At 38.7% G+C, this 14,029-nt stretch overlaps 1 protein-coding gene across 6 annotated transcripts in view; it reads left to right on the forward strand.

Annotated features, from left to right (window-relative positions):
* LOC109057926 (retinoic acid receptor alpha-B-like) overlaps window positions 1-11,217 on the forward strand; it is a 126,781-nt gene extending 115,564 nt beyond the window's left edge. For 4 of the 6 annotated variants that reach the window (XM_042723519.1, XM_042723513.1, XM_042723526.1 and 1 more), the window contains 7 exons: window positions 2,320-2,461; window positions 6,228-6,233; window positions 7,261-7,421; window positions 7,523-7,699; window positions 7,813-8,017; window positions 8,519-8,677; window positions 8,759-11,217. In XM_042723519.1, the coding sequence (XP_042579453.1) occupies window positions 2,320-2,461; window positions 6,228-6,233; window positions 7,261-7,421; window positions 7,523-7,699; window positions 7,813-8,017; window positions 8,519-8,677; window positions 8,759-9,066 (1,158 nt within the window). In that variant the 3' untranslated portion in view covers window positions 9,067-11,217. The remainder of the gene's footprint in view (window positions 1-2,319; window positions 2,462-6,227; window positions 6,234-7,260; window positions 7,422-7,522; window positions 7,700-7,812; window positions 8,018-8,518; window positions 8,678-8,758) is intronic. The other 2 variants (XM_042723535.1, XM_042723555.1) reach the window with 1 other exon arrangement.
* Window positions 11,218-14,029: the final 2,812 nt, after the last annotated feature.

Genomic DNA, 14,029 nt, shown 5'->3' on the forward strand with positions numbered 1-14,029 from the left:
TTTGTCACCAGCAACTGATGCAGACAATACACACAGTAAATGAAAAAAGACAATAAGAAAAATGTACACAAACCAATACACTGTTACACCAAAATAATCTACTAGACCAACACAGACAATCTTTAAGGATCTCTCTGACGGAATAATAAAATGATTATGGTATAATTATAACTGTTAATATAACTTTAGCGCACATTTAAAAAAAACCAACAACAAATGGTAAAATAAAGCCCAGTCTATCACACAGATTTTACAAAAAAAAAAAAAAAAAAAAATCAATGGATGATCACGTATACCACGGACATTTGATTAGATTGCAAAATAACAGAAGTTAAACTCCAATGAACAAGCTAGCTAGCTAACTTAGTTTGCTAATTTGTTTACTGTTCACTGGATATGAAAATAAAAAGTTAACTTCATTCAATAAGATGATATAATTGTGCACTTTTATTTTATTTTATTTTTTTGTATTTGGATAATAGCATGGAAGGCCAAATATTTTCTTATCATGACTTAAATTTCTCATGTGCTCTCGACCATTTTTTTTTTACATCTGAAACATAATGGACTGGGAGTCTGCCATTGTCATGCATGTATTGACGTAATGACAGATACAATTCCAAGCAAAGTAATCATATTGATTCAAGAATTTACCAACTATAAGGTAATTAATTGTTGATAACATACAATACTGCACAGTAGGGATCACAAAGAAGTAAGGTCTTCGCTTTTGTCCCAAACGCCTGCAATCAGGGACAATATGAACTCGGCTCTCTACTGCCACCTGATGACGCAGTTGTGTAACTTGGAGAACAACTTTTGTCGGGATCACAAGAAAATGAAGATGTGATAGAGAAAACAAGAAAAATAATAATCCTTGGCCTCTTAGAACTTTCGTACAATGGTATGGTTACAGTTAATAACCATACCAATAAAATTTTTAAATTTGTCAATATATATATATTTAATAGTTTAATAATTATCAGCTCATTGTAGTATTATGCATCCCTGTTAATAACGTGAACGTGGCCTATCCAATCTAACGTCAGGTTCAGAAGAATCCTTTTTTTTTAAATGTTTTAACCCTGTTTGTCAGGTATAAATCTGTAATATTAAGGAGTATCTCCAGATCTTTTTTTTTTTATGTATTCACAGTTAAGCATTGAACCCACATAATGTGCTCCTACTTGGCCTAGTCAGTGAATCCTGCGCAGCCGATACCCACGTGCCCAGCGGCAGTCACGAGTGAAGCTTTCACTGTTTAATCCTCAGCCAGAGAGCCGTGGTTGCAGCACAGCAGCTGAAATCCCTTCCACAAGCAATGCAATCACTGTTTGACATCTGCTCTCTGACCGTATGTGGCTTCTGCTGCATCTTTTCTACTTTTGCGGTGTACGTTTGTGAACTCGAACTGACTCTCTGGCTGCATCCGAAAACTTGGGCAGCTGACTTGTTGCCTCGCTGCCCTATCAGGCAATTACTTCCAGACAGCGTTTGCGCAAGAAGGCACCTCACGAAACTGATTTCAGACAGACTTCTGAGGCAGAGTAAAAGTTTAATGATCTACAGCAAAATAGAGAGCTTTGGTGATAACTAAGTGAATATTTCAATACCGCAAATATTAATTTCTTGCTAGAAATGACATCAAAAGTGGAAAACGTTGATCAAAAACGTACATTTTCCCACAAACTGACCACTTTGATGCCATCTTTATTTTTTAGCTTAACTGTCACAGAATGGAACGTACAGAATTGTGGGATATCAAAGGCAGTGAAGGATACATCTATTCTGCCTTCAAAAATTGGCCAGATGAAGGCATCTCAGGAGACAGGAACTGAAGCTAACATTGAATTCGGACGTGCCTTGATGCCTTCCTACCTTGGAATGTGTCCTCCGAAGGCAGCATTTTTCGGTTTTCGGATGCAGCCTCTGCCCTCGTATGACCAATGACTAATTTGAATCTCTCATTTGCATCCCTCTGCTTGAGTCTATGTGGGTTATGCCCCACTGGGTATTAGCCGATAGGAACCTGTGGGCACTTGAACTGGGAGATAATACCCAGCAGCCATAATACAGCTATATATAATGCCAAGAAATAATGTGTGAGTATGTGTGAGAGAGCTGTATCTAGCTGTATCTTGTGTATAGTGACGATGCGCATAATGTGTATATATGATTAACTGGTGAATCATTAGTGACTATATATAACCGTTCCTCCTCCGTCTTGCCGGCTTCTGGGGGCTGGTGTTAATTTGCTTGTGTGTGTCATTTGTAAATCTTCCAGCTATAGTAAACCTCTGTGCTTGCTTTTGTCCTCAGGGCTTTTTCCGAAGGAGCATTCAGAAGAACATGGTGTACACCTGTCACAGAGAGAAGAGCTGTATCATCAACAAGGTCACCCGAAACCGCTGCCAGTACTGCCGACTGCAGAAGTGCCTGGAAGTAGGCATGTCTAAAGAATGTAAGTTACATAATAATATTGTAATAGTATTACTGTTTTCACTGTATTTTGGATCAAGTAAATGCAGCTTTGGTGAGCATAAGAGACTGAAATTGCTACTATACCACAACTTTTTTTTAAACCAGAACTGCATACAACAGCATATGTTTAGTACACTATGCTAGGATGGCCTCTTGTTTGTCATTTCTATCTCTGATCCTGCTGTCACCACCTGCTGGACAGAGTGCTGAAGTGCTCTGCACGGATGACCAGTGAAATGACATTTTCCAGCATTATTTAAAGCACACCAGTGATTGTCTTTGTCATCTCATAGTGATGTTAAAGCATGTTTGTATGACAGGCTTGTGTGCAAGCATATAAAAGAGGAGGTTTGCTGTCTTGTGAGCAATGTTCCCTGTAATATTTTTTTTCTTGCTGAGCATAACTTTTCTCTATTAGGCGGACTTTTTGGCCACCTGAGCAAAAACATTCTTTATACCAGACCTGTACAGAAAACACACAAATAAAAGTGTGTAACTTTTAACTTTAATGTGCAATTTATATTTGATTTGACCCTTGATGCATCTAAATGATGCACATTGTAGGTTACCTGAGAAAACATTTTTACAGTGCTGTTACTCGCCTAGAAATTCTACAAAAAAAATTAAGAATCTCAGAAGAGTTAAATTCTTTATAATAATATATTATAATAAAATAATATAAAAACAGTTTTCAAAATATTTTAAAAAAAAGTGAACGTGAGTTGTTTTACAGTGGCGTAAAACATCCCCATGTAGTAGAGTTTGTATACTTCACCTGTGTGTAACTGTAAATGTCTCGGGAGTTTTGTTACCTACTTTAAAGCACGATGACGTTTTATTTCACATGCCATTAAGTTTGCGTTGCCTCTCATGTTGAGCTATTTCGTCTGTAACCTTTGAAGTATTCGATTTCTACAGCACACATCACCATTCTTTTTCTATGAAATCTGTAAACCACATTCACCGTTTCTTACTCTATAGCGACACCAACTCTATAGCGGTTTGCCCGAGCACTGCAATTATTTAGCATTTACTAGAATTCAATCAAATGACTTTCCCAACTCATTTTTGCGTGTCTTGTGCGCTGCATATTATTCTTCTGCGCGATTGCGACGTAAGAAGTGTGCAGCTGCGTATGAGGGAACATTGTTTGTGAGATGTCTGTGTATTTGTGCTAAGACAATAAATAAATATAATGAATATCAGCTACTTTTTTTTATTAATAGCTTTCTCTAAGTCGTACAGTAGCACTTTATTATGGCTTTATCTGATGTATCTGTTGCAGTAGGACCTAATTTAGTTGCTTTTGCTTTTAAGAATAAATTTGGGTTTCCACGTACTTTTCTTCTGTTAATAGAATGAAAGTATGTAGACTTTTCTTTCTGTACTGAACTGAAGTTTGCTTTTTCTACCAGAGCAAGATAAAATCTCTGCCCCAGATTTGTTATTTTACATATTTCATTCTCTCCGCCCGGATATGGTGGTGCGCTCGTCATCATAAAGTTGTTTGCAAGCAGGTTTTGTCTTTTCGCACATGTCATGTTGTGAAAGATTACCTCCCTGTGTTAATAGTTCTTTAATGGCTCCATTAGATTGTGTTTTCTGAGCCCACGCTGGCACCCAGCTCCCTCTGGAGAAATGAATATGTGGCTGTGGGGAGAAGTGAGGGAGAATCGTCCTTTACCACCCCTCTCGCTCGCTCCCCCAGTGTGCGTGTGGAGGAGGGAGAAGAGCAGCCATTGAGTTATCTTTAGACAAAGGAAGGAGTCCTAACCAAAAACAACAAGAAAACATGAGATAAAGGAGTGATTGAGGCTGTGAGAAGTAGAAAAGAGAGAGATGGCGAGGTTCCAGGAAGACCGAGAGAGGGAAGAAAGGGAGGAGGGAGGAATGCAGGCGCAGAGGGAGAGCCTGTTTAAAGCTCTTTAAAGTGGGCTGATATTTGTCATGTGACGTGATTAGATTAGGTTGGATTTTAATGAAAGCAGAGGTCGTTTGTCACGGTTATTAACAACCACCAACATTCATTTCTCATCTCTGCACACTGCACACCATCAGCATATCTGTGTGTGTGCGTGTGTGTGTGTGTGTGTGATGAAACACAACGAGTGCATTTACATGCACTATCTTACATTGATTATTTTTACCAGTGAAGATTGCAATTCTTCAGTGTCATTAATATTTTCTCATCCCAGTTTAATGTGCAGAAACAGGTGCAAGTAAACCACTTAAACCTCACAGATTTCCCTGAAGAGTAAATACTGTGATACTATCGAAAGATTGATTGTTTCAGCAACCCAAATGGCTCTTCACAGCAATGTGGATTCAGCTGATGGCATGAGATTGACACAGGACTATATTTGTGTCCTATCAATGGCATTATTGTCCTGAATTTGGTTGCAAGTTGCGCTGAACTCACATGCTTCATCTTTGAAAACTTGACACCATGTAAGATCGCAAACTGCTGTTCAAAATTTGAGTCATAAAGATATTTTAAAACTTGGTCATACAATTTTTTCTCTTATGCTCAACAAGGCTGCATTTAATCAAAAATACAGTAAAAACAATAAAACTGTGGAATATTTTTTACATTTTAAAATAAGCTTTAAAGGGTTAGTTCACCCAAAAATAAAAATTAGCCCATGTTTTTAGATGCATATGACTTTCTTCTTTCAGACGAATCCAATCGGAGTTATATTAAAAATTGTCCTGGCTCTTCTAAGCTCTGTCATTGTAGTGGGCAGGTGTTTCTGTTCAACAGTCCAAAACACGTTAAATAAAGCGCACGCATCCATAATAAAACGTTCCCTTACATGGCTGTGTAGAGAATCTATGCATTTTTGTCAGAAAATATCCATATTTCAAATGTTATAAACACATTTTTTCTCACTTCTGCTGACTGTCGTACATGGAACCTGTTCTGGTGAAAGACGCAAGACGTCAGCTTTGCATGATTAGTGACCAATGCTGAGAGAGAACAAAAAAACGCTAGTCATGAATTAGCACAAAACAAGGATTTGTAAAGAAAAATGTTGGAGGATTTCAATATAAGCCAAGAGGAGACTGGTTTTCCTTTTGCTTCCTTAAACTCATGAGACTAGCATATCTCAGAGGTGCGCGTGCGACACATACATCTTACAACGCCTTACACGGATGACAGTCAGCAAAAGTGAGAGAAAAGTGTTTTAGTTTGAAATATGGTTATTTTTCTTACAAAAATGCATTGATTCACTACAGGAGGTCTTTATTTATGTCCCGGAGTCATGTGAGGCACGTTTTATTATGGATGTGTGCGCTTTATTTAACGTGTTTTGGACTGCTGAACAGAAACACCTGCCCACTACAATGATAGAGCTTAGAAGAGCCAGGACAATTTTTAATATAACTCAGACCGGATTCCTCTGAAAGAAGAAAGTCATATACACCTAGGTTCCCATGAGGGTGAGTAAAACACAGGCTAATTTTCATTTTTGGGTGGACTAAACCTATTTTGTAAAATGACATTTATTTCTGTGATGGCAAAGCTGAATTTTCACTCCAGTCTTCAGTGTCACATGATCCTTCAGAAATCACTATAGAAAGTTCAAAAGCATTTATTTGAATTTAAACCTTTTGAAAAAAGTAATTATAAACAGCAATACTTTTACTTTTATTAATTTATTGTGTTCTTGCTGAATAAGTGTTAATTTCTTTAAATTCTTGCTGACTTTTGAATAGTACTGAATGCCTAAAACTGTCTTTTTCAGGTGAAGGTCATTATTGGTTTTATGCAAAACCTAATTTTTCCTGTTATCCTGATTTTGCTCTGCATGTAAACACTGTTAATGTTGTTCTGGTGTATTGTTCACATTTGTTTACATTGACGTCAAAGCCAAAAGGAAAGAGGAGTTTTCAAAATCTTGTTGTAAACACTTTTCTTGCATTGGTGTGTTTGTATAATGAGCTCGTCTGTGAGTTACCAGTGTGTTGTTGCTGAACAGTTGTATATTGGATACATGTATAATGCCTCTAAATATTCAGTTTTTTTTTTTTTTTTCCTATATGACATTTCTATTATTGTGTAGTTTACTCTGTATATCAGGTATATCACTGTATACATGTTTTCATTGTCTCAGAAAGCGAAGGGAAGACCTCAGAGAATCACTTCCTTGGAATTTTCCCTCCTTTTGTGCTTGTTTAGCAATTGAGACTCTCTTACCTAAAGCTCTTTTTGAACTGTCACATCAAAGCACTTGGTATTTATTCAGCTCTTTTCTCTCTGGAAATACAGCAAGAAATGTATTTCTATATCCTTGTTCCTTTTCTATCGCTTTCTCTCTCTCTCTCTCTCTCTCTCTCTCTCTCTCTCTCTCTCTCTCCTCTCTCTCTCTCTCTCTCTCTCTCTCTCTCTCTCTCTCTCTCTCTCTCTTCTCTCTGTATATACACATGTTCTCTGGGTCTCCCACTTAATCTGCCGCCTCCTCTTTCATTCATTGTTTTTTTTTTTATTATTATTAGCTGCCAAAATGATTGAATTGCAAGAAGAACCTGAATCTGAAAGAGGTTTAACTGTATGATCTGCTGTTTTCATCAGGCAGCCAAAAAAAAAAAAAAAAAACTGGACGTTTACTGCCATCAGCATGTGTATATTATTAGTTTTATATTTATCATTATTTAGATACTACTTACTTTATTGCTACTTCTGGTAAAAATCATCAGTGGCTGTGTATATCAGATGGTTTTTCTTTCTTTCTTTCTTTCTTTCTTTTCTTTCTTTTTTTTTTCTTCCTGTCCTTGCAGCTGTTCGGAATGACCGAAACAAGAGGAAGAAGGAAGAGAAGAAGCAGGAGTGTTCGGAGAGTTACGTCTTAAGTCCTGATACAGAGCAGATGATCGAGCGGGTTAGGAAGGCCCATCAGGAAACCTTCCCCTCCCTGTGCCAACTGGGCAAATATACCACGGTAAGTCAGAGGCAATGCTCTTAACGGTGACATCCTAGTGGAATTGTTGGAAAATAATTCACAAACTATGCAAACATTGCATCTGTCCTGTCCTCAAACAGAACAACAGTGCAGACCAAAGGGTTTCTCTGGACGTTGACCTGTGGGACAAGTTCAGTGAACTCTCCACCAAATGCATTATTAAAACGGTGGAGTTCGCCAAGCAGCTGCCGGGCTTCACCACGCTCACTATCGCAGACCAGATCACCCTGTTAAAGGCCGCCTGTCTCGACATCCTGGTAAGAGCATGACACTCATGTGTTCTTTTGTCTAAATAGCGCATGAATAGATACATCACTTTTGTAGCAGTGTGTAGTTTGAGAATTTACGTGTGTTTCATTTTCTTCTACAGATTCTGCGAATATGTACACGTTACACACCGGATCAGGACACCATGACGTTTTCAGACGGTCTGACACTGAACCGCACGCAGATGCACAACGCTGGCTTCGGTCCACTGACAGATCTGGTTTTCGCTTTTGCCAACCAGCTCCTGCCTCTGGAGATGGATGATGCAGAGACGGGGCTTCTCAGCGCCATCTGTCTGCTGTGTGGAGGTACTGCAGCTTTTTGACTCAAATTGAATCAGACACTTTTGGCCATATTTTGGTCTCCATGAATTTTTCATTCAGTCAGTAATCACATAAAATGGACTTTTCTTGGTTTATTAATAGAATTTTATCTGTCAGCCCTTCACTTGTACTAATGCATTACTTGTATACCAAACTAGGTTCATCCAATATTGTCTGTAACTTCCTTTTTTAGGTTTTACAGTATGGATGCTCAATATATTGGCCCCACAATTGTTGTCAGCCAATATCGGCCCTTTTATTGTTTGTTTTTTATGTCAGACTATTTGTTTACAGGCTTCTTTTTGATTTTGGCTTTCATTTCAAATTTTTTTAAATAATTGATCTGCTATTTCTAAGTTCCCAGCTGGAATTATCATTTAATAATAATACAGTTTTCTTCCATTTAGAAAATGTTTGAGTAAAAATCTAACTGGATTGGACTGTTTGTTAGCTGATGTTATAAAACACTGTGCACTTGTGCCTCAGATCGGCAGGATCTGGAGCAGTCGGATAAAGTGGATGTACTTCAGGAGCCTCTGCTGGAGGCCCTAAAGATCTACGTCCGAAAGAGGAGGCCTCATAAACCACACATGTTCCCCAAGATGCTAATGAAGATCACAGACCTGAGGAGCATCAGCGCTAAAGGTGAGATTCACAATCACTCTTTGAACATCAAGCTTTAAACAACTAGAATCCATTCTAACATTTTCATTCTTTCTCAACCAGGAGCCGAGCGAGTAATAACTCTGAAAATGGAGATTCCCGGCTCCATGCCTCCACTCATTCAGGAGATGCTGGAGAATTCGGAGGGTCTAGAGGGTGGCGGCGGGGCGAGAGGAGGAGGAGGAGCCCCACCAGGAAGCTGCAGTCCCAGTTTGTCTCCCAGCTCAACACACAGCAGCCCCTCAGCTCACTCCCCGAGTCTCACCTCCAGACAGGGCTCCGTACAGAATGAAACTGGTTCGAAACCAGAAATAAGCCACAGCCAACCAGCGCCAGAAACCAGAATTTCGGTAGACTTTGATCCGGGCTGACCGGACCCAAACCATACCGTAAATCTGGCCGGCTTTCATTAGCTGAAGACCAACTGAGTTACACACAGGCCGAGTCTGCTCAGAACTCACAGTGTCATTAAAACCACCAGTGATTCAGTGACTGCCAGAGCCCTGCAGCTTTTCACATGGCGGTAGTTTGTGAAAACGGCAGAACAAATGCCCTGTGTGTGCAGAAGCAGCTCCTTACTGTGTCTTCCCAGCTCTGCTCCCATCACACAAACTGTGAAGGCCCAGGGAAGATCTCTTCTTCATCTGAGGGACTCATTCTCTTGGGCCTGTGATGATATTTTATATATTTCAATCCCTTAAAGCAAGCTTAAGGATGTTAGGACGTCAAATGTCCACAAGTCAGGGACATTTTGAACTTTCCAGCTGTTTGGTTCTGTTTCTTTGTTTTCTTACAAAAAGATATATGAAATCTATATTGACAGAAATATAAGATTTGAATCTTGTGTCTTAGGTGGAATGCAGAACAATACTTATCTTTTCTCTGGAGAGTTAAACCCGGTTAAGGTTGACCCACTATCATGTTCACGTCATGCACAAGGGCACGTCACGCTAGCACTGAAAACGATGCGTGTACTTCAAGATGTGAAGTACGTTGGGGTTAACAAGCAGTTTTGTCCAGTGAGGAAATTATTTGGAGACGTATTCACGATGATCAACTTGGCAGTTGTGGCAAAGAAATGAAGGATCTCATGGAAACAAGCAGCTTGTAACTTATGTGTATGAGATCTCAGATTTTAAGGAGTGGTAAATGCCTTTGTGTAGCTTTTTAATATTGTTTCTTAATTTACTTTTAATTTTGTAATTGTTAACTGTCGAAAGACACACAGACCCCCTCTACACAGTATTAGCAAATTATTAAATAAAAAATGAGATTTCCAAACATAATGACTCAAAGAATACAAGATGTATTTTTAGCTAAATGCCCACAAGAATGTCATGTCATTTCAGAAATACTGAGAATGTTGTAATTGAGCATTTCACACAGAACGTCATGCCTTTTTTGCCTGCACCTCAGTCTTGAAGCTCTGTTATTGGTAGACTTGTTTCTAATCATCTGTCATGTTTTAGCTGTCACGTGTGCTGAGATGCTTCCACCGCTGCGTCCTTCTCCTCTGTACCTTACAACATCACTGCCTCTGCTCTCCTGCAACAATCATTGAACAATTGTCAACAACAACACTGCCTCTGTATGACAATCACTTTAAGTAAAGCTCACAAACAACTTTGCCTATGTAACACACACTGATCCATGCCAGACATCTGGATTCATGAGGCCGCTAGCCTAGTTTTTTTTTTTTTTTTATAGGTCTAAAAACAACAAACAAGTGCTGAATTCACTTTTATGGTTGTCTAGAAATGCTTTATTAAAGTAAGACCTTGTTTCGACATTTCTAAGAATGTAGCATTAGTCTTCTCGGAATTACCAGAGACATTTGTCATCATTTACTCATCCTCACTTAATTCCAAATCAGTATGAACCTTTTTTGGGTGTGTGTTCAGCAGAAGACAGTCAGTCATGAAGGTTTGCAATAACAGGATTTTTCAGTTTTGTGATTTATCCCTTTAAAAACATTAGCTCAAAGTAAGAATACAAGTACATTTGGGAGGCTCCATACAATTTAGCTCTGGCGGATCAGTGTCAGCATATCATTATTATACCAGTTTACAACAGCTCTGCCTCTGCTAAACCCGTCGCCATGAACCTTTGAACAGTGCAGTAGGCTGAAATAGTTTCATTTTTAACACGCTCTTCTGAGAGTGTATTGTGAACCGTTTCACTGCAACTATGCACACGATATACACAGAGCTTAAGTCTATTCACTTCTATTTACCTGTTGTGAAAAGCCTCTTCCAGTCGCTCAGTACTGTTCGTTTCATTTGATTTTGCATTCAGTCGCTGCCCAAAGGTTCATTGCTTTTGAGCTGTACTGCATCACAGACCTCGACGGGCCTCTTCTCTCACTCAAAGGATGACAGAGATCTACACGACGTACAGCACAAATCCTGTACTGCTTTAACAGTTGTTATACAGTCAAACGCACAAAAATGTTTCTGTTGTGTCAGGTCCCTGAATGATGAGATTAATGTTTAATAAAGACTTCTGTTTTGTGTGGTTCTGACCATGGTGGGTTTTTATGTGATCTTTTTTTTTTCTCTTCAGTTGTTAGATAAAAAGCTGTGGTTTCTTTGAAACATTCTCCGGATCTGACCATATCAACATTGTGTTCAGATGTCACTGAAATGTGACTTTATATATATATATACATATACATACATGTACATACAGGTGCTGGTCATATAATTAGAATATCATCAAAAAGTTGAGTTTGCTGGCCAATTAAGAACAGGGATACCATGGTCCTTTAACCAGGTACTGGTAGCTTTGGCACTGTGCGCAGGTGCCAAGTCCTGTTCGAAAATGAAATCTGCATCTCCATAAAGTTGGTCAGCAGCAGGAAGTGCTCCAAAACATCCCAAAATATTCAGTTCAATTCAATTCAAGTTTATTTTTATAGCGCTGTATACGATACAAATCATTGCAAAGCAACTTTACAGAAAATTAAGTTTCTACAATATTTAGTAGTAGCTTATCAGTGATGACTGTCAGTTTGTGCATACGGCAGAAATGTTCAGAAAAATCAATAAAAGACGTAAACAAACAGACGATTAACACTATTAACAGCAATTATGCAATCAAACTTATAGAAAAATGTGGTAGTTCTGTATGTTGTCTCTGGGTTAGCATCATCTGAGGTCCTCTGAGGGGTTGGCATCATCTCTTCTCAGGTGTTCTGGATCCAGACTGGAGCTTGTGTAAATTGATATAAATCCCGTGGCAAAACCGAGAAACAAATAGAGACATAATTAGCATAGCTGCTGTTCCAGCCAAGTAAAATTAATTAGTTTAACCCAAGCTAAAGAATAATAATGTGCATTTGATCAGATATAACCGCAGTCCAAAATTATGAGATGCATTATTTGAATGCTTGGCCAAAGAGGTGTGTTTTAAATCTAGATTTAAACAGAGGAAGTGTGTCTGAACCCCGAACATTATCAGGAAGGCTATTCCAGAGTTTGGGAGCCATATGCGAAAAAGCTCTACCTTCTTTAGTGCACTTTGCTATCCTAGGTACTATCAAAAGTCCAGCATTTTGTGACCTTAGGGAGCGTGATGGGTTGTAGCGTGGTAGAAGACTAGTTAGGTACGCAGGAGCTAAACCATTAAGGGCCTTATAAGTAAGTAATAATATTTTGTAACTGATACGGAACTTAATAGGTAGCCAGTGCAGAGACTGTAAAATTGGGGTAATATGATCATATTTTCTTGACCTGATAAGGACTCTAGCTGCTGCATTTTGGACTACCTGAAGCTTGTTTATTGAGGATGCAGGACAACCACCTAGCAGTGCATTACAATAGTCCAATCTAGAGGTCATGAACGCATGAACTAGCTTTTCTGCATCAGGAACAGGTAACATGTTTCGTAGCTTGGCAATGTTTCTAAGATGGAAGAATGCTGCTTTTGTAACATGGGAAATATGATTTTCAAAAGACAAGTTACTGTTTAATATAACACCCAGATTTTTGACCGTAGAGGAAGTAACAGTACATCCGTCTAATTGCAAATTGTAATCTACGAGATTCTGTGTAATGTTTTCTGGTCCAATAAGTAATATCTGTCTTATTGGAATTTAATAGGAGAAAATTACTGGTCATCCAATCTTTTACATTTTTAACACACTCTGTTAGCTTAGATAATTTTGAAGTTTGAAGTATGTGGCTGCATTGACCTTGGACCTCAGAAAACACAGTGGACCAACACCAGCAGATGACATGGCACCCCAAACCATCACTGACTGTGGAAACTTTACACTGGACCTCAAGTAACGTGGATTGTGTTCCTCTCCTCACTTCCTCCAGACTCTGGGACCCTGATCTCCAAAGGAAATGCAAAATTTACTTTCATCAGAGAACATAACTTTGGACCACTCAGCAGCAGTCCAGTCCTTCTTGAAGAGAGATGCTTCTGACGCTGTCTGTTGTTCAAGAGTGGCTTGACACAAGGAATGCGACAGCTGAAACCCATGTCTTGCATGCGTCTGTGCGTAGTGGTTCTTGAAGCACTGACACCAGCTGCAGTCCACTCTTTGTGAATCTCCTCCACATTTTTTGAATGGGTTTTGTTTTACAATCCAGGGTGCGGTTATCCCTATTGCTTCTACACTTTTTTCTACCACATCTTTTCCTTCCCTTCGCCACTCTATTAATGTGCTTGGACACAGAGCTCTGAGAACAGCCAGCCTCTTTTGCAATTACCTTTTGTGTCTTGCCCCGCTTGTGCAAGGTGTCAATGGTCGTCTTTTGGACAACTGTCAAGTCAGCAGTCTCCCCCATGATTGTGTAGCCTACAGAACTAGACTGAGAGACCATTTAAAAGGCCTTTGCAGGGTTTTTGAGTTAATTAGCTGATTAGAGTGTTGCACCAGGTGTCTTCAATACTGAACCTTTTCACAATATTCTAATTTTCTGAGATACTGAATTTGGGATTTTCCTTAGTTGTCAGTTATAATCATCAAAATTAAAAGAAATAAACATTTGAAATATATCAGTCTGTGTGTAATGAATGAATATAATATGCAAGTTTCACTTTTTGAATGGAATTAGTGAAATAAATCAACTTTTTGATGATATTCTAATTATATGACCAGCACCTGTATATACACACACACACACACACACACACATATATATACACTGTACATATTGTGAGTAAAAAAGGAATGGAATAATTTACAAATCTCATAAACTTATATTTTATTCACAATAGCATATAGATAACATATCAAATGTTAGAAGTGAGACATTTTGAAATGTCATGCCAAATATTGGCTCATTTAGGATTTTATGAGAGCTACACATTCCAAAAAAGTTG

Source organism: Cyprinus carpio, chromosome A3, assembly GCF_018340385.1.
Source record: "Cyprinus carpio isolate SPL01 chromosome A3, ASM1834038v1, whole genome shotgun sequence".
Lineage (NCBI taxonomy): Eukaryota > Metazoa > Chordata > Actinopteri > Cypriniformes > Cyprinidae > Cyprinus > Cyprinus carpio.